The sequence below is a fragment of the Mesoplodon mirus genome (genome assembly GCF_964341445.2).
Source record: "Mesoplodon mirus genome assembly, chromosome: 4".
NCBI classification, from domain to species: domain Eukaryota; kingdom Metazoa; phylum Chordata; class Mammalia; order Artiodactyla; family Ziphiidae; genus Mesoplodon; species Mesoplodon mirus.
In genome coordinates, this window is record NC_138979.1 from 183956710 (window position 1) to 183975795 (window position 19086).

At 39.9% G+C, this 19086-nt stretch overlaps 1 protein-coding gene across 5 annotated transcripts in view; it reads left to right on the forward strand.

Annotated features, from left to right (window-relative positions):
* The window catches only part of EML1 (EMAP like 1), a 139655-nt gene that overhangs the window by 72028 nt on the left and 48541 nt on the right, over positions 1-19086 (forward strand). For all 5 annotated transcript variants that reach the window (XM_082620207.1, XM_082620203.1, XM_082620204.1 and 2 more), the window contains 2 exons: positions 1417-1552; positions 13215-13349. In XM_082620207.1, coding sequence (XP_082476333.1) covers positions 1417-1552; positions 13215-13349 — 271 coding nt within the window. The remainder of the gene's footprint in view (positions 1-1416; positions 1553-13214; positions 13350-19086) is intronic.

Below are 19086 nucleotides of genomic sequence, written 5' to 3' on the forward strand. Positions count from 1 at the left end.
AATGTCATTTTATTTATTTATTTATTTACTTATTTTTATTTTTATTTTTTTAAATTTTTTTTGCGGTACGCAGGCCTCTCACTGTTGTGGCCTCTCCCGTTGCGGAGCACAGACTCCGGACACGCAGGCTCAGCAGCCATGGCTCACGGGCCCAGCCGCTCTGTGGCATGTGGGATCCTCCCGGACCGGAGCACAAACCCGCGTCCCCTGCATCGGCAGGCGGACTCTCAACCACTGCGCCACCAGGGAAGCCCCTAGAATGTCATTTTAAATGGAATCTTGCAGTATATAGCCTCTCAGACTGGCTCCTTTCACTTGGCAATATGGATTTAAGACTCAACCATGGTTGTGTGGATTGGTTCATTCCTGTTATCCCTGAATCCTATTCCATGGTCTGGATGGACCACAGTTTGTTTATCCATCACCAATTGAAGGACATCGTGGTTGCTTCCAGTTTTCACAGTTATAAATAAGGCTGCTATAAATATTAAATGAAAGTTTTGTGTAGACATAAGTTTTCAAATCATTTGGGTTAATACTTGGTGTAAGCACAATTACTGGATCCTATGATAAAATTTATAAGCCTCAACTTTGTAAGAAACTGCCAAACTGTCTTCCAAAGTGGCTGTACCATTTTGCATTCCCACCAGCAATGAAGGAGAGTTCCTATTGCTCTGCATCCTGGCCAGCAGTTGGTATGTTTTCTGTGTTTTGGATTTTAGCCATCCTAATAGGTGTAATAGAGATATCTCATTATTGTTTTAATTTGCATTTCCCTGATGATAAAAGATGTTGAGCATCTTTTCATATGCTTATTTGCCATCTGTATATATCCTTTGGTGAGGTTTCTGTTCAGATCTTTTGCCCATGTTTTTAATTGGGCTATTCATTTTCTTATTGTTGAATTTTAAGAGTTCTTTTTATATTCTGTATACAAGTCCTTTATCAGATATGTGATTTGCAAATATTTCCCCCAGTCTATAAATTGTCTTTTCATCCTCCTAATGATGTCTTTTACAGAGCAAAAGTGTTTTTGTTGTTTTAATTTTAATGAGGTCCAAGCTATCAGTTTTTCCTTTCATGGATGTGCTTTTGGTATTGTATCTAAAAACCCATCACCAAACCCAAGGTCACACAGATTTTTCTCCTATATTTTCATCTAGAAGTTTTATAGTTTTGCACTTCACACATAGGCCCGTGGTCCCTTCTGAGTTAATTTTTGTGTAAGGCCTGAGGTTGGTGTCTGGGTTCATTGTTTCAGCACCATTGTTGAAAAGCTCCATTGTCTTTGCACCTTTGTCGATTCTGCTGGCATTTGAAGTGGACGTCCTTTTTCTTTCTACATTATCTTAAGTCCTGTAAGGAGTTCCCTTGAAAAGGCGAAAGTTCTGATTGCCTTTTCTGCTTGTCTTACAGCAAGACCACTGGTGCAGACCTTGCCTTTAAGAACCACCGTCAACAACGGCACTGTGGTACCAAAGAAAGCCAGTGGCTCCCTGCCAGCCCCCTCGGGGGCCAGGAAAGAAACCGCTGTACCTGCCACAGCCAAAAGGTAGGCAAGAAGCGCCTTACATGAACTCTGAAAGCAGTTCTGGCTCAGATGCTAAAATAAGTATTACTCTTTTATATGACACTTTAAAATTTCTCCTTTGAGTTAAAGCTTATAAAAGCACAATATTTGGTGTGTTGCCAAAACAGGAACCATGTCGATTTATTATTGTGCGTTTTTTTAGTTGTAGTCATATAGTCTTTGAAATCTCATTCACTAAAGCCGCAGTGCGCCATTTTGTGTTTTTACTTAAACTTCTCTTTTGAAAAAACAAGTGGGAGCATAACCTATATAAAAAATGAATAGGCTTGGAATATTGCAAAATTCAGATTGCTGTACTGAGCTTAAATTTTTATCAGTAAAATTTGGATAATCTCGTACTTTTAAATGATGCCTAACGGTGGAGCTTCAGATGTTTGTCAGATAGAGCATAGGTTGCTCTTAATTTTCTATAATCTCATAGTTGTCATATTAAAATTGTGTATTTTATATGCCAGGCCAGTTTTCTATATTTGTATGCCCTAAAAAAATGAAATATCTGGTAGTAATATAGCATAGAAAACCTTAAAGAAATTCTTTCTGCAATGCTACCTCATGGGCTTGTTAGAAGAACTTGTAAAGTTCATTAAAATGCTAACTTGCTTTATGTGCACTGGGGATTCTGGGTGTGAGTATGCTCTGCGGTGTGCTGGGATACCCACTGGTCTGGTGAGAGTAGATTTGATGCTGCATTGTGACTCAGAATGAAAATGTAACAATCCCGTCTTATCTTTTAAATATATAGTGTTTATACATAAAGGCTTATCCTTCACCAAGCAAATTTGCATTGTGTTTCATCAGATAGAGTTTCATGTACTTATTGTTTGTGAATTTTAAGAAAATTGGTTTTGCAGGGCTTTTTAGAACTTTAAAATGAAATTCTCAGCCTCATTTCATACCTTTTTAATACTTCTTTGAATCATTCATTTATAATCAACATGAAATGACCTTCTGGATTCTAATTGGCAGCAGTAGGTATGGACTGTCTTTTATTCATCTAGACGTTATAAGATTGACAGACTGACTTTTTAAGTTTCAGGTTGCCATTTGTTACCATTTCTTTCTTCGTTTTTTTTTTAACTGTGGTAAAAACCACATCACATTAAATTTACCATCTGAACCATTTTTAAGTGTACAGTTCAGTAGTGTCAAGTATATTCTCATTGTGGTACAGCAGATCTCCAGAACCTTTTCATCTTGCAGAACTGAAACTATTTATTGGCCAAAAAGTTCGTTTGGATTTTTCCTTAAGATGGGAAGGAAAAACCCGAACGAACTTTTTGGCCAACCCAATATATCTCTTCAACAGTAAATCCTCCTCAGAGCCCTTGGTGACCACCTTTTTCCTTTCTGTTTCTATGATTTGACTACATTAGATACTTCATATGAGTGGAATCATGCAGTGTTTGTCCTTTCGTGGCTGACTTATTTCACTTAACATATATCATCAAGGTTCATTCATATTGTAGCATGTGACAGTATTTCCCTTTTTTTTTTTTTAAGTGGCTTTGTATTTTATTTATTTATTTAGGCTGCGCTGGGTCTTAGTTGCAGCTCGCGGGATCTTCACTGCGGCATGCGTGATCGTTTAGTTGCAGCATGCGGGATCTTTAGCTGCGGCATGCCGACTCTTAGTTGCAGCATGCATGCAAGATCTAGTTCCCCCACCAGGGATCGAACCCGGGCCCCCTGCACAGGGAACGTGGAGTCTTACCCACTGGACCACCAGGGAAGTCCCAGGATTTCCTTCTTTTTTAAGTCTGTATAACATTCCGTTGTGCGTATATACCACCTTTTCTTTATCCATTCATGTCGATGGACGTTAGGGTTTCTTCCACCTCTTGGCTATTGTGAATAATGCTGCAATCAACATAGGTGTGCAGATATCTCTTTGAGAACCTGCTTTGAATTCTTTTGGATATATACTCAGAAGTGGGATTGCTGAGTCATATGGTAATTCTATTTTTAATTTTTTGAGGAACCTCCATAATGTTTTCCATAATGACTGCACCATTTTACATTCCCACTAACAGTGCACAAGGGTTCCAATTTCTCCTCATGCTTGCCCACATTTGTTATTTTCTGTTCTTGATAGTGGCCATTCTAATGGGTGTGAGGTGATATCTCATTACGGTTTTCTTTTGCACTTCTCTTATTATTAGTGATGTTGAGCATCTTTTTCATATGCTTGTTGGCCATTTGTATATATCTTTTGGAAAATTTTCTATTCAAGTCCTTTTCCCATTTTTAATTGGGTTATTCATTTTTTTGTTGTTGAATTGTAGGAGTTCCTTATATATTCTGGATATTAATCCCTTACCAGATACATGATTCACAAATATTTTCTCCTATTCCATACATTGCTTTCTCACTCTATTGATAGTTTCCTTTGCACAGAGGTTTTTAAGTTTGATGCAGTCCCATTTGTTTATTTTTACATTTGGTGTCATATCCAAGAAATAATTGCTGAATCCAACATCCTAAAGCTTTCCCCCTATGTTTTCTTCTAGGAGTTTCATAGTTCTAGGTCTTTAACACATTTCAAGTTAACTTTTGTATGTAGCATAAGGTAAGGGTCCAACTTCATTCTTTTGCATGTGGATGTCTGGTTTTCCCTACACCATTTGTTGATGAAACTAACTTTCCTCCTTGTGTAGTATTGGCACCCTTGCTGAAAATCATTTGCCCATACATGCAAGGGATTATTTCTGGGCTCTCTATTCTGTTCCATTGGTCTATATTATCTGTCTTTATTCCAGTACCACACTGTCTTGATTACTGTTACTTTGTAGTATGTTTTGAAATCAGGAAATGTGAGTCCTCCAATTTTGTTCTTCTTTTTCAAGATTGTTTTGGCTATTTGGGGTCCCTTTAGATTCCATATGAATTTTAGGATTTTTTTTTCTATTTCTACAAAAAATGCCATTGGTATTTTGATAGGGATTGCATTGGATCTGTAAATCACTTTGGGTAGTGTAGACATTTTAACATATTAAGTCTTCCAATCCCACAAAAATAGGATGACTTTCCATTTATTTGTATCTTCTTTGATTTCTTTCCGCAGTGTTTTGTAGTTTTCTGTCTACAAGTCTTTCACCTCCTTGGTTAAGTTTATTCCTAAGTAGTTTTTCCTTTTTGATGCTATCATAAATGGGGTTATTTTCTGAATTTCCTTTTCAGATTGGTCATTGTTAGTGAATAGAAATACAACTGATTTCTGTGTTTTGGTTTTTGTATCCTGCAACTTGGGTGAAATTATTAGTTTTAACAGTTTTTTTGTGGACTCTTTAGGGTCTTCCCTAAGATCATGTCATCTGCAAACAGAGATAGTTTTACTTCCTTTCCAATGTGGATGCCTTTTATTTTTTTACATGTCTTATTGCTCTGGCTAGGACTTCCAGTACTGTGTTCAATAGTGATGAGAGTGAGTATCCTTGCCTTGTTCCTGACCTTAGGAGAAAAGCTTTCACCACTGAGTGTTTCACCACTGAGTATGAGTTCACTGTGGGCTTTTCATATATGGTTTTTAACTATGTTGAGGTAGTTTTCTTCTATTCCTAGTTTGAGTGCTTTTATCATGAAGGGTGTTAAGTTTTGTCAAGTGCTTTTTCTGCATCAATTTAGATGATCATGTGGTTTTTTTCTTTCATTCTCTTAATGTGATGTACAATATTATATCGATTTTCTTATGTTGAACCATCCTTGCATTACAGGTATAAATCCCACTTGGTCATGGTGTATAATCTTTTTAATGTGCTGTTAAATTCAGTTTGGTAGTATTTTGTTGATTTTTGCATCATTATTTATCAGAGTTACTGGCATGTATTTTTTCTGGTTGTGTCTTTTTTTTTTTTTTTTGGTATCAGAATAATGCTGGCCTCCTAGAATGAGATTGGATGTGCCCCCACTGCCCCTTTAGTCTTTAGAAGAGTTTGAGGAGCATTGGTATTAGTTCTTTAAATGTTTGGTAGAATTCTAGAGTCATGCCATCTGGTCCTGGGCTTTGCTTTGTTGGGAGAGTTTTGATTACTGCTTCAATCTCCTTACTAGTTATAGGTCTAGTCTATTCAGAGTTTTCAATACTTCATCATTCAGTCTTGATAGGTTGTATGTTTCTAGGAATTTATTCATTTCTTCTAGTTTATTCAATTTGTTGGCATGCATTTATTCACTGTAGTCTCTTATAATCCTTTTTATTTCTGTGACATCAGTTGTAATGTGCTTGCCCTCTTTAGTTTCTAATTTTAGTTATTTGAGTCTTCTCTCTTTTTCTCAGTTTAATGGAGGATTTGGCAATTTTATTGATCTTTTCAAAAATCAACTCTTGGTTTCATTGATTTTTTCTACTGTTTTTCTTTTCTCCATTTTGTTTATCTCTACTGTAATCTTTATTATTACCTGCCCTCTGCTAACTTTTAGCTTTATTTGTTCTTGTTTTTTTCTGTTTCCTTGAGGTATAAAGTTAAGTTGTTGATTTCAGATCTTTCGTCTTTTTAATGTGTTTTCACAGCTATAAACTTCCCTCTTAGCACTGCTTTCTCTGCATCCTACAAGTTTTAGAATGTTTTGTTTTTGTTTTCATTTGTCTCTAGATATTTTCAAAATTCTCTTGCGATTTCTTCTTTAACTCATTGGCTGTTTAAGAGTGAGTTGTTGAATTTCAAGATTGACTTTTTAAAGTAGCAAGTAGTTAATGAAAAAATGAGATTCTTTTTCTTTATTCTTAAAGAAAATAAACTTTAAAAATTTATATCTCTTTATATATTTGGCATTTAAGTAGAAGGAAAATTTTTTTTCAGAGCAAAAAATCATAAAAGTAAAATTTGAAATGTAGATACAATTTCTAGCTTTCAGTTCCTTTCATGAGAGCATATGTCAAGCATTCTTGCACTTTGATTTTGTAGAAGGCTCTGTGTTTGATCCAAAGTAACTTTGATGTAGTACAATAATGTCCTTCACTTAATAGACTGTTTATGGTTTTCTTAGACCTTGCCGGATTAATTGGCACAACTGTTAGAATCCCTGGCAAATTGGGTTTTGAGTTCTAGTATTTGAAATATTGATTCAGGGTAGGATAAGGCTGGGGGATGAGATTTATGCAGATGACTACAGGAGTGAGGCTCTGCTGAAGAATCTAATTGATATTTTCCCACAGGATGTGAAAAAGACAAAGAGCCCTAATGGTGCTTCAGCCCCTCTTTAAATCAGTGATGATGATAGAAATTATCTTTTGATAATAAAAGCGTACTAAGCATCGAGCTTTTAATACCATTATCACTGATCCTCAAAACAACCTTCCAAGGTAGATATTATTATCCCTGTTTTGCCAGTGGGTAAACTGACGCTCAAAGAAGTGAAGTAACTTGCCCGGGATCAAGTGAGTAGAGAACCTGGGCTCAAACCCAGGTCTGTCTGGATCTAGAGCTCACACTCCTTTCACTGGGATAGGCTGCTTCTTGCAAAGATTTCCAGGTCAGCGCTTACATCTACTCATAAAAAAATGCTTGATATAATTACTCGTTGGAAACCATCCCTTTTGTGTGCCCCATCCTGTCTGGATGATGCTTTTTAGAAACAGTGATGTTCTGAGATGCCCCTGAGGGTGCTGACAGGAGTGGCAGGCAGGGGCGAGGGTGACTGAGCAGAGGTTGGCGGCAAGTTGCAACTCTGAGAGACAGAACTGCCCATTCCTATGGGGCTGCAGGGCCTGGACTCCCATTACAGGACCAGGCCCCTTGCTGGGAGCAGAAGCCTGGGTCGTTTCAGCCATGTATGAAGGAGCTCATGGACAGTGCTTGCCCTCGGCAATATTATCTTAGAAGGAAAGGATGGTGGCGGGGGAGGATAATCAGTAGCCATCATATTTTATATATGTGTGTATGTGCGTGTGTGTGTGTGTGTGTGTGTGTGTATTAGCATTTAAACAGTAACCTTCCTTCTAGGAATGTTCTTAGGCCTCTGTAGACTTTTCTTTTTAATTTACAAAATAATCCGTTTTATTCATTTGATAAGCTATTGTCCAGCAGCCAACTAGAAATACATGGTTTTCTAGATTGAGTGTCTGAGACTCTTGGTGTTTCGGTGTAGAGCACAGTGGTTCATTTATTTTGTGTCTCTGCCTTTTGTGGGCTTCCGTGGATGTGAATTCCCATCTGTCTGGAAGTTGGAAACCCAAACAGTGGCATATAATAATTACTCTGTGACGAAGTTCCTATAGATCTCTCCTTAGGAGAGAATTTTGAAAACAGAAGCAAGCTGGGCATTCTGCCTGTGAGGATTAAAACAACCTCCGAGCCATTTCAAATACATTTATAATCACGTAGGAATTTTTCTGTAATCAGAGTTCCAAATTAACCAAGCTGGGGCATCTCTGGTGTGTGGATGGGTATATGTTTGTTTTCTTTTCTCTGAGGTTTTTTCAGCCTAGTACTAAAGAACAAAATCCCCTTTGGAAATTGTCCAGCACCCAGGGGTAGTGCTTTGTGTTGCCAATTAAGACTTCGATTGGGGGCGTGATTTGGAATCCTTGGGAAAAGCTTTGTTTCCATTAGTGAAAGGAGAAAAGGCAGAAAATCCGGGGAAGACATTGTAGGGTCATACCTTCCTCGGTGGGGATGCTGGAGCTGACAATAGAATAACATTTCCACTGGCTCAAAACAATCCATCATTCTTCCCACTCCTAAGCAGAGCTTTACAATAGGGCAAAGCTGTGAGAAGAGAGATCAAAAGAACAAAACTGGTACAAAAAGAGACCATTATTTTTAAAATGCGCTGCTCCAGTTGGAAGGTAGGATGGTGAATATCTGTGGCTTTCAAACAAACAGCTGATAGTCCTTTAGAAAAATAGTTGCACTCCTTAGAAATACAGCGTTTGTAAAAGCACCAAAGTCAGTGCCAGGTACTTACATGACTTACATCTGCTTTGGGTTTTGTTTTTTTTTTCCTACTATATTCTTTATCACTGAGATCCATTGAAATGTATGTGTTAAAGTCAGGTTTTGAGTGTGATCTCTGTAACAAGCTAGAAATGGGAGTTGATGCTGTTGAGCAGAGGAAGATGAATTGGTACTTATTCTCTTATCAGAAGTGTTGCAATTCCCCCCTCTGGGCTCAGGTAGTTGGCTTCATATGATAGAAAAAAAACTTATTTTGGTCTGTCAAATTCTCTAAGGCCCCCAGCCTTCTTAGGAAATGCCTTGGGTTTTGCTGCAAAGATGGCTTTAGACCAAGATGAGAGCATTTCCTAATTCCTGAAGTTGCGTGACCTCAATCTGTCACGATGACCTCACCCCTCGCAGGACAAAAACCAGGTTAGTCCTGGTCCCATGTTGATTTGCCAGTGCTCAGCGTAGAGCCCAGTATAAATGGATTCCAAATGAGTATTTGTTGAGTAGATAATCGTTTTAATCTAGCGTTAATCTCTCCGGCTGTCACGGCAAATGACCTCATCAGAAAATCTCGGGTCACGAGTACAAGCTTCCCCCCAGATTAGTATTTTCTTTCTTTCTTTCCTTTTTATTTATTTATTCATTTATTTCTTTATAAATAGGACCCGGCTGTGCCGGGTCTTCGATGCGGCACGCGGGATCTTTTAGTTGCAGCACATGGGATCTAGTTCCCCGACCAGAGATTGAACCTGGCCCCCCTACATTGGGAGCGCAGAGGCTTCCACCGGACCACCAGGGAAGACCCAGTATTTTTTTTCAGTTGTAGAAGTTTGGGATCTTTTTTGCAAAATTTTGGAAAACCAATTCTTGGTTTTAAATCACATAATGAAAGAAAGATGCTGTGGTAGCTTATTACATTTAGAGTTATTATCTAACCATAAGAAGAAAGATGGCCATTTTTCCTCTGTTCTCCCTTTGCAGAGACTTTATTATGTCTAAAATTTAGTTTAAATTGGCAAAAACCATTGAATGCAGCTGTAGTGTAAGGTAAAGAACCATTGTATTTTCAGAACTTTGGGTTTGAGGGTGGAGGTTGAGAGCAGAAGGGAAAAGAGAAATGATGGTATCTGCATTTCTACACCAAAAATGCTTGCCTTAAGCAATAAAAAATGTGCTGTGTTATTATACAGTCTTTCACAAGCTAGGACTTCTGCCACTTTCAAAATAAAGAACATGATTTCTCACTTGCTGTCCCGAGGGAGCGTAACTTCTTTGATATTCCCTGCTGGTTGTTGGAGAGGCTTCTCTCAGTGAGTGTACAGTGTCACTTCTTCTAGCCGCCCGTGTTCCTGCAGATGTCTTGTCTTCAAGCTCTATTTTCTGTCCTTCACTCTGAGTCCTAGTAAATCCTCTTTAATTCATGAGAGCTCTTGGCCCTCAAAAGGAAATTTCTCGTTTTTGCTACGTATACAACGATAGTAGATTGTTTAAAAAGCTTAACATTTTAATGCAAATGCGTGAATGCCAAATATCTTGAAGGAGCCGCGATGGATTATATCCAAGTCTATATATGCAAACCAAAATGTTTTCCCATTTTAACGTGCAGTGTATTCTGTAACTTATTGACGTTTACCAAAATATTTTTCCACGCTTTGATTATTGTACTCATGTCTATTCTGCTTTGTTTCCGTGCCTCTCGTACATAGATTAAACAGGTCTGTGAGTCTTCTCAGTGCATGCACACTGAACAGTTCCACACCCAGGTGAGGAGTACTTAGATTTACTTTGTAACCCTCACTGCTGCTTTGGTAGTTTTACCACCCTTTTAGCGCAGTAGCTTAGAGGGCCTTATCCGATGCCTGCCGTTGATCAAGTCTTAAATCATATAACTGTATTAATTACTGACCTTTATTGGATTTTTAGACGTTCAACATCTCTGTTCAACAGGTCCTCAAAACTAATGGACTTCAGTGTTTCATAACTTGCAGGTGGTCTTTATTTTATTTATTTATTTTTTGGCCATGCCGCACAGCTTGTGGGATCTTAGTTCCCTGAGCAGGGATCAGACGCGGGCCCTCTGCAGTGAAAGCGAGGAGTCCCAACCACTGGCCCACCAGGGAATTCCCTAGGTGGCCTTAACTAGGAGGCCCAGTAGAGAGCAAGGGGTCAAGTAACCTCAGACGTGTTGCTTTGTATCCCTGAAGCTGTCCCCTCATCTGTAGAATAGGGATAATGACACTTTTGCAGGGGATTTGAGGTTGAAATTAAACGATTCATATAAAGCGCAAAGCTCTTAATACACGTGAACCGTTGCTGCCCATGGTTCCATCATTGATCTCCCCTCTTAACTCTTCCAGCCACCAGGTTGAGTGTTGATTATTAGAAAATCGGTTAACATTTGCTATCATTGATTAATAGTCATGGCTTTTCAGCTCTTTAAGGGTGTTTTATACAAGCCTTTAAATTGCCGTGAACTTACCCTGAACTCCCACAAGGACACTATGGAGGTGCCGCTCAGGGCTGCCAGCTGCTGGGGCAGTGTGCCTGAGAGCCTCGGCGGGCCAGATGCTTAGCCGAGAGAGCTCCCACAATGTGAAATTAGCTTGGTGTTTTTCGTCACTGGAAGATCTTGAACTTTAAACATAAAGGTTTCTGTAATTTTTAGACTTCAGTCCTAAATTTCAGAAATGTAATGCTCTCTTAAGATCTATAATTTCCTTGTCCTCAAATTGAGAGTTCTAAAAATTCACATTTTGACCTTAAGGCACACCCGTGCAGATCCCAGCTGTGAGATCCTGGGGCTGTCAGTTCAGAGGTTTCCTCAGTGACCAAAAAGACTACGCAGAAAGTGTCTTCAGATCATCATGATTTTGGTCATTTTATTTATGTTCGTTCACTCAGGGAGCGAGATGGTTTTTCAAAAGCCGATACACTGTGCAGTTTTTGAAAATGTGCTAAGAGATTATTTACTGACCGATTGGAAGTTACAGAGGAAAAAGAACTTAAAGTTGGCCCAAAGGAAGGCAGAGATGAGGAGGAAAAGAGAATGAAGGGAAGACAGCAGAGCATCCCATGTGCAAGGCTCTTGCACATTCTGTGTTATTTAATTGTGAGAAAGGCGGGCTTTGGAATCCAGCCCAGGGGCAGTAGTCTCACTGTCTCAAGCTTCTCAGCTCCTGTGTCCTCCGGATTAAAGTTCAGGTCCGTCTCCACCCTCCCCTGACTGGAACCCCTGAGGCTTCATCATCGAGGTCCCCCTCCTGCCTCCACAACCCCAGCACCTTAACTGTCCTCCGGCGGTTCTTCCTCCCCAGTCCCTCGGGGTTTACCTGCTACCTGAGATTCCTGTGGCAGTTCCTCAACCCACGTCTTATAAAGTCACTCTTTCCCGGAGAGGTTCTCTTCGTTCTCACCTTCTCTCCTTCCCGGCGTGGAGATTTCCTCCGCATCCATGGTTCAGTGACCCACCCAGTTGACAGTGCCAGTTCTGAGCCACCTCCTGGGTTGCAGACTTGCGTTATCACCCACCTGCACCTTGACTCTGTGCATCCAGCCCAGACCTCCCCCCGCAGCCCCACCCGGGAGCGGCACCACCATACACTCGTGTCCTTTCTTCCTCACGGAGCAGGTGCTGAATTACAGCATCACATGCCTCTACCTGTGACAGGGTCAGTGTGACACTACCATTGATCGTTTCATTTATTTCACCCTTTCATTTAATTAATATTTATCAAGCTTCTCTACTAGGCTCTGCAAAGAATATAAGAATGATAAATGAGACGGGATCTCAGGAAACATATGGCCTAATGATGAAGATAAAAAAAACAAACAAAGAAACTTTACAGGGATGCCTGTAATACACTTCTGGGCTCCAAGAGCAAACCATCAACCTACAGCCCCTGCCCTGGCTAACTGACCCCTCACGCCTGTGGATTACCTGTGCGTGGGGTATCCCTCTTCCTAGGACACGCTCTTCCCTACTGTGTCATTATAACACGTTCAAGCTGTTCATTTTCTGTCTCCCAGAAATTCACAATCTTCAGGAAGTCTTCCCCAGACATCCCTCACCAGGCTTCCAACCACTCTAGTCCCTCTGGTTATTCAGAAGGAAGTAAGCACTTGCATGGGTACCACCTCTAAACAGAGGCATCCTATAGATAGTGGAATGTCTTTGTCCCACATATGCCTTTAGACCAGAGTTCTTCCATATCAGCACTATTGACATTTGGGGCTGGATCATTCTTTGTCACGGGGCTGTCCTGGGCATTATAAGGTGTTTAGCAGCGTCCCTGGCCTCTATGCATTAGATGTAGCAGCCCTCCCCCTGCCCCAGTTGTGACAAGCAAAAGTGTCTCCAGACATTGTCAGATGTCCCTGGGGGGCAGAGTCTCCCCTGGTTGAGCACCACTGGTCTAGACTGAGACCTGCACAAGGGCGGGGTCACCTCCCACTAAGCCCCTGGAGAGTTCTCACGGCCTTGCTGGGAATCTTACCTTTCAACTTCCTCTATGACCTTGAACTACACTAATTGCCCCAGTTACAAAGGCAATGAGTAGAGGCATTGATCTCAAGTGACATTCTGAAAAGTTTTTTGATCTCTATAGTCAGGAATTTCAAACCAGTCTATCTTTTAAATCTCCACATGGAAATAGAATGTTCTATGTATATATTGTCACACTCAGCAATAAAATAAAATCACTCCGTGAAGGATTTCATTGTCATTTACTTTGTACTTTTAGTACCATCAAGAGGACCAGCTCTTCCGAACGGGTATCCCCTGGTGGCCGAAGGGAAAGCTATGGGGAGTCCAGAGGAAACCGGAATCGCACGGGATCCAGCAGCAGTTCTTCTAGCGGCAAAAAGAACAGTGAAAGGTAAGGGGCGTCTTACTTCTGGTTCCGATATCGTGTGGCCTCTTTTCCCAGAGGTGGATCAGAAGACCCCCTAATACGCACACAAGCTGTGAGCCCTCCACGCCACATACTCCTTCTCCTGACGTCACTGTGGGCGCTCATCAAACAGCTGCCGGTCACAGCTCACACCAGTTAGCATCCAAGTAGAAAATTACAACTTGAACTCTCAGGGCTCCTATTCAGACAGAAGTCATTTCTGAGAATTTGCTTAGTACCAACTCGATGGAATTTGAGAACCTGTTCTGAATTTCCATACGGAGCACTTTATATTTCTCACACTCTCTGCTGCCATTTTAAAATTAATTTTAATGGCTTGTTGGTGAACAGTATTTTCTACGACAGACTGGGTGAAAAGTTGTAATTTTATGATTTGTCAGAAACTATTTTTAATATTGAGCTAACACCAGAACTAGGAACCATTTTCTTTCTGGTTTCATGAAACGTGCTTTGAGTTTTTTCTCTGAGGTTGGTTTAGAATGGATTATGATATCTCACTGTTAAACTAATAGTAACATTTTATGAGTGAAAGCTAATTTGGGGCATTTTAAGAGCTTGTTTTATGTTTAAGAATGTATTGTGTATATGAGATCAGTTTCTCTGTCTCTGTATATATCTACTCAATGTACTTTATTCTCTCTTTTTAAACATTGTGCTTTAATTCTGTTCTCTCTATTGAGCAAGGCTTAGGAAGGAATTTCAGCTTCACAGGCTAACCATGTTTTGTTTTGGTTTTTTCCAAATGTTCGTGTAAGGAGAAGGCTTAGTCATAAAGCAGTGGACTCCAGCCCACAGGCTGAAAAAATTCCAAGCTTGTAAGTCCATTCTGATTCAGTCCTGTAAAGGAAGCTTAAATAAACCCTTTTTCAGTTTTATTCCTAAAAGATAGGTTTTGTAGAAAGAGATCCAGGGGCCTCTCATATCTCTAGCAGGTCAAGTCCACAGTCCATTAACAATCTGAAAACCACTAACATGAGGTTGTCTTCTAATTTAGGCTATTAATAGGACTTCTTATCAGAAGATTATGCTAATTGGGTGATAATACCTTGGAAATAAGGCCAAGTAGTTACAATGGTAGTGGAGCGTAAGTGGGAGATGCAGGGTGGCCTTTAGGCTTCTCTGAATTCAGCGTAAGCTTGGAAGTTGACCTGAGATGTCTAGATCTTGGCAATTCTTAAAAACTTGGCTCCTTCCCTGCACATCTGATTTGCATTAAGAATTTCCAAAAAGAATCTGCATTGTGCAAACTCCAGATCTGTTGTATCTTTTAAATCCTATGGCTTTGCTAAGTGTGCTGGGTAAATATTTACATGAAAGATATTTACAAAGGGTTTTTTTGTTTTTGTTTTTTAATGCTACCGTAGGAACTTTTGATTTGGAAATGAGGGACTGGGAAAATTTACTAATCATTTTATAAAAATAATTCAGGCAACTAAACATGTCCATTTAAACATAAATTCTTTGTCCCATTAGAGCCCAGGAATAGTAGTTGAGGCCCACGTAGCACTGAACTGGTTGAGTTGCACCTAAGGAGCTTCAGAGAGACAGTTCCTGCCTTCTCTTAGGTCATTGCTGGTACCGACAGACACCTTTAGGGGCCCATGGAAATGAAGGCAGCAGGAACTCAGGCAGAAGGAAGAAGTAGCTGAGAAGCCGTAGAGGTGAAGGTCAGGCTGGTGCTTCTGTTGCTGCCTGTCCATTTCCCTTGATCTTTCCTTTCCATTCCCATATGCAGAGCCCCACTCTTGGGCTACCTTGACCTTGTAGCAAATCAGAGCTGGAGTCTAATGGACCAATGCCCAGTCCCCATGGCTTAAAGCAGGCAAAGAAAGGGATAGAGAGGTGGCCTCGATGCAGTTCCCCTTTTAGACATGATCCTCGGTGGTCTAAGACAGCGGGACCTCTTCTGCATCACACACAAGTATTTGTCCATGGTGCCAGGATGCTGTCTTACACTGTTCATGGTTCCAGAATGCTGGCTTGCATTTGGACACATTGTCCATGTTTGGTTACTATAAACAGCAAGATGTAATGGAAAGGGCACAGGCTCTGGAGTAAAAGGGAGATCTGGGTTTGTAAGTGAATTTGGCCTGTTAACTTCTCTGAGCCTCAGTTTTTCCCCTCTGTGAATTAGGGATTTTATACCTAATTCCCTTGAATCTTGTCAAAGAGCTAACTGGGTAGGAAAACACCTATCGGCACACTTGGCACTCGGTAACGGCAGCTGTTATAAATCGAGACCTGTGCAGGGTAGAAGAAAATAATTCATGAGGCTTTCCAGAATTCTGAACTTCATTTCCTCATTGGTAAGATGAAGGTGGTGGATGACACCTGAAATTATTAGTCTATTTTTGGTCTAACGCATATTAACTTACATTCACAGGACACAGTCCTATGAGTGCAACCTGGATTTTGGCAAAATGTAAAATTGGTTGGGGAGAGATAAAGTATTATCCAGTCATCCCAGGTTGTCCGAGGGGGATTGGTTCCAGGATCCCACCGCCACACCAAGGCCAGACGCTCAAGTCCTTTAGTCAGTGGGTTCTGCATCCACAGATTCAACCAGCCGTGGATCTTTATGGTTGTGGGTGTTTCATTCCACGGATGCAGAACCTGCGGATACAGAGGACCAACCATATATTCTCATGGTTGTCAATGTCACGTCAGAATGAGCTGGTGTGCAGGCCCGGAGATTCACAGGAAAGCTCATCAGAATGTGAGTGAGTGAGCTGTAACTTTGGGTCTGTCCTGATTTGCAGAAGCAAGTCATTCACACAGAGCAGTGCTTTAACTTATATCAGTCACAGACTATTTGCTATAAAAGCTCACAGTTACCACACGCCATATACAAAGCTGTCTTCCGTGCATCTGGCACTTTTGTGAAAATTAGAAAGAGGCTCCTTTCAGCGTTTATATTTCTCAGTAATAACAATGACACTCCCTAAAAACTGTACAGATCTTACTGTTGAACATAAAATAATAGTGTTTTTGATGTCCTAAACATTCACGTTTTCCAAGATACATTCATTTATTTAATAATAATTATGTGTTTTGCGTTCATAGAAACTATTATTCCTGAGAGTTTCACTTTTCTTGCTCCTGTATCTCATTTTCTTTGGAAATGGTCATGAGAGTCAACAGTTTTTCTTGTGACATTGTACACTTTTATCTTAGAATAGTTAACATTTTAAAATATTTTGCTTGTAATGAGCCACAGAATTTTAAGAGCCCTTATTAATCTTTGTACTGACAAAACTTTCATAAGAACAAAAGCAATATATGGCAATGTAATATTCACTTTATATATTATTGATTGTAAATGAATATTAACAGTTATACAGTGATTTGTGTCATAATGAAGTACTTATTAAATTTAAATAGGGAACGCCAATAACATTCTGATAAACAACCTGTACTATCTAATGTCGCCAGTAGACTAATCCAAGAGAGGTTTTAAAAAAAAAATTTTTTTTAATCTTTTATATCAGACAGAAAAGCAACTACTGTTTATAATGCATAGTTTATGTTAGATGTTGCGAGACTGATAAAATGTTTCAATTATCCAACTGGTTCCCCCTTTGTAGTTCTGACTGGAATAAGATATATCAACTTTGTAAGCAAGACATTTTGTTTCCATCAAAAAGTTGTTGCAATATGAGCTGATTTTGTTAGAACAAGAAATGTTTCAGCCATCTGCTGGAAACCTTGTTGTAACACACAAATAAACTGCCCATCTTTGGAGTAAACAAACATGAAAAAAGCTTCAAAATTATGAAGATGTCTACCACGTAAAAGTGTTCCCTTAGATCCCCTTTTGTGTTGTGCAACTGGCTGCTTTATCCAGGCTGTGAAGTTCAGAACCCTGAGCGGAGCTCTCAGCTCCACCCTTCTTTAAGCTCTAGCATTCAATGAGAAAGTCTTTTTTTTTTTTAATTTATTTTATTTAAGTAGAGTTGATTTACAATGTTGTGTTAGTTTCTGCTGTACAGCAAAGTGATTCAGTTATATATAATATATATAATTATAATAATATATGTATATTCTTTTCTATTATGGTTTATCACAGGGTATTAAATATAGTTCCATGTGCTGTACAGTAGGTCCTTGTTGGTTATCCATTCTATATACAATAGTTTATATCTGCTAATCCCAAACTCCCAGTCCATCCCTACCTGCCCCCCCACCACTTGGCAACCACAAGTCTGTTCTCTAGTCTGTGAGTCTGTTTCTGTTTCATGGATAAGTTCATTTATGTCATATTTTAGATTCCACATATAAGTGATATCATATGGTATTTGTCTTTCTCTGTCTGACTTCACTCAGTATGATGATCTCCAGGTCCATCCATATTGCTGCAGATGGCATTATTTCATTCTTTTTTATGCTGAGTAATATTCCATTATACACACACACACACACATCTTTTTTATCCATTCATCTGTTGATGGACATTTAGGTTGCTTCCACATCTTGGCTATTGTAAACAGTGCTGCTGTGAACATAGCGGGTGCATGTATCTTTTCGAGTTACAGTTTTGTCCAGATATACCCAGGAGTGGGATGGCTGGATCATATGGCAACTCTATTTTTAGTTTTTTGAGGAACCTCCGTACTGTTCTCCATAGTGGCTGCACCAACTTACATTCCCACCAACAATGCAGGAGGGTTCTCTTTTCTGCACACCAACGAGGCAGTCTTTTGATCGACACCTCAAGGTCCTCAAGGCTCAGCATTGCTTTTCTTTTCCTTTAGCATCACTGATGGTAGAATCTAAATCTTAATCTTCAGCCTGGGTTCAAGGTCCTTCATCTACTGGCTCCTCCCCCTGTCTTGTACCCTGATATCCATGGCTTCCAACACTGGCTCTCACTTTCCCCCAGCAGGATTTATTTTCCTTTTTGAAGTAATCTATTTATTACACAAGTAAACATGTGTTTTAGGATATCCAAATGTACAAAACAGAGGAAAGGAAAATCCCCTATAATCTCAGCACTCAGAGAACTCACAGCGACCATTTTATTGTGTTTCCATCCAGACTTTATTTCTAGGGTATTGCATGTGTGTAGTGTATGATTTTTACATAAAGGATATTCTTCTGCATACATTTTGTAACCCTCTTTTTCATTTGCTGTATGAGCATGTCTTTGTGTCAGGAAATATACTCTTACAATGTTATTTCAGATGTGAATCATTATTTATCTAGGTGAATGCACTTTTGTTGGACGTTTGGATACCAACAAGTCTTTTCTGGTCCAGTCAGACCAGCCCAACACCTAGAACAATGCCCGGCATACAGTGGGTACCCAATAAACATTTGTTGAATGAATCTTTTTACCCCAATCAATATAACAAAAAGAGTGTAGACGGATGGGGCATTATAGCCATAACCAAATTTTAATCCCAGCTCTGCCACTTTTGTTATGTGACTGTGAACTAGTTACTTAACCTCTTTGGGGTTTCCCTCAGCACCAGTAAAAACTAATACCTACCTCTCAGGGCTGTTGTGCGGATTAAACAAGATGGCGTACGTAGCATGGGGCTTGCCGACATTGGTGCTCCATAGATGGTATGACTACTGTTATTTGCCTTCTCCATCGAGAGTTGGAGCTGATGCTTGCACACCTTTGCTCACCCCACTCCCCAATCTTGAGTGCCTCTCTTTTTTGGGACATTCCAGAATTCTCCAACTCCCATTTCTGATC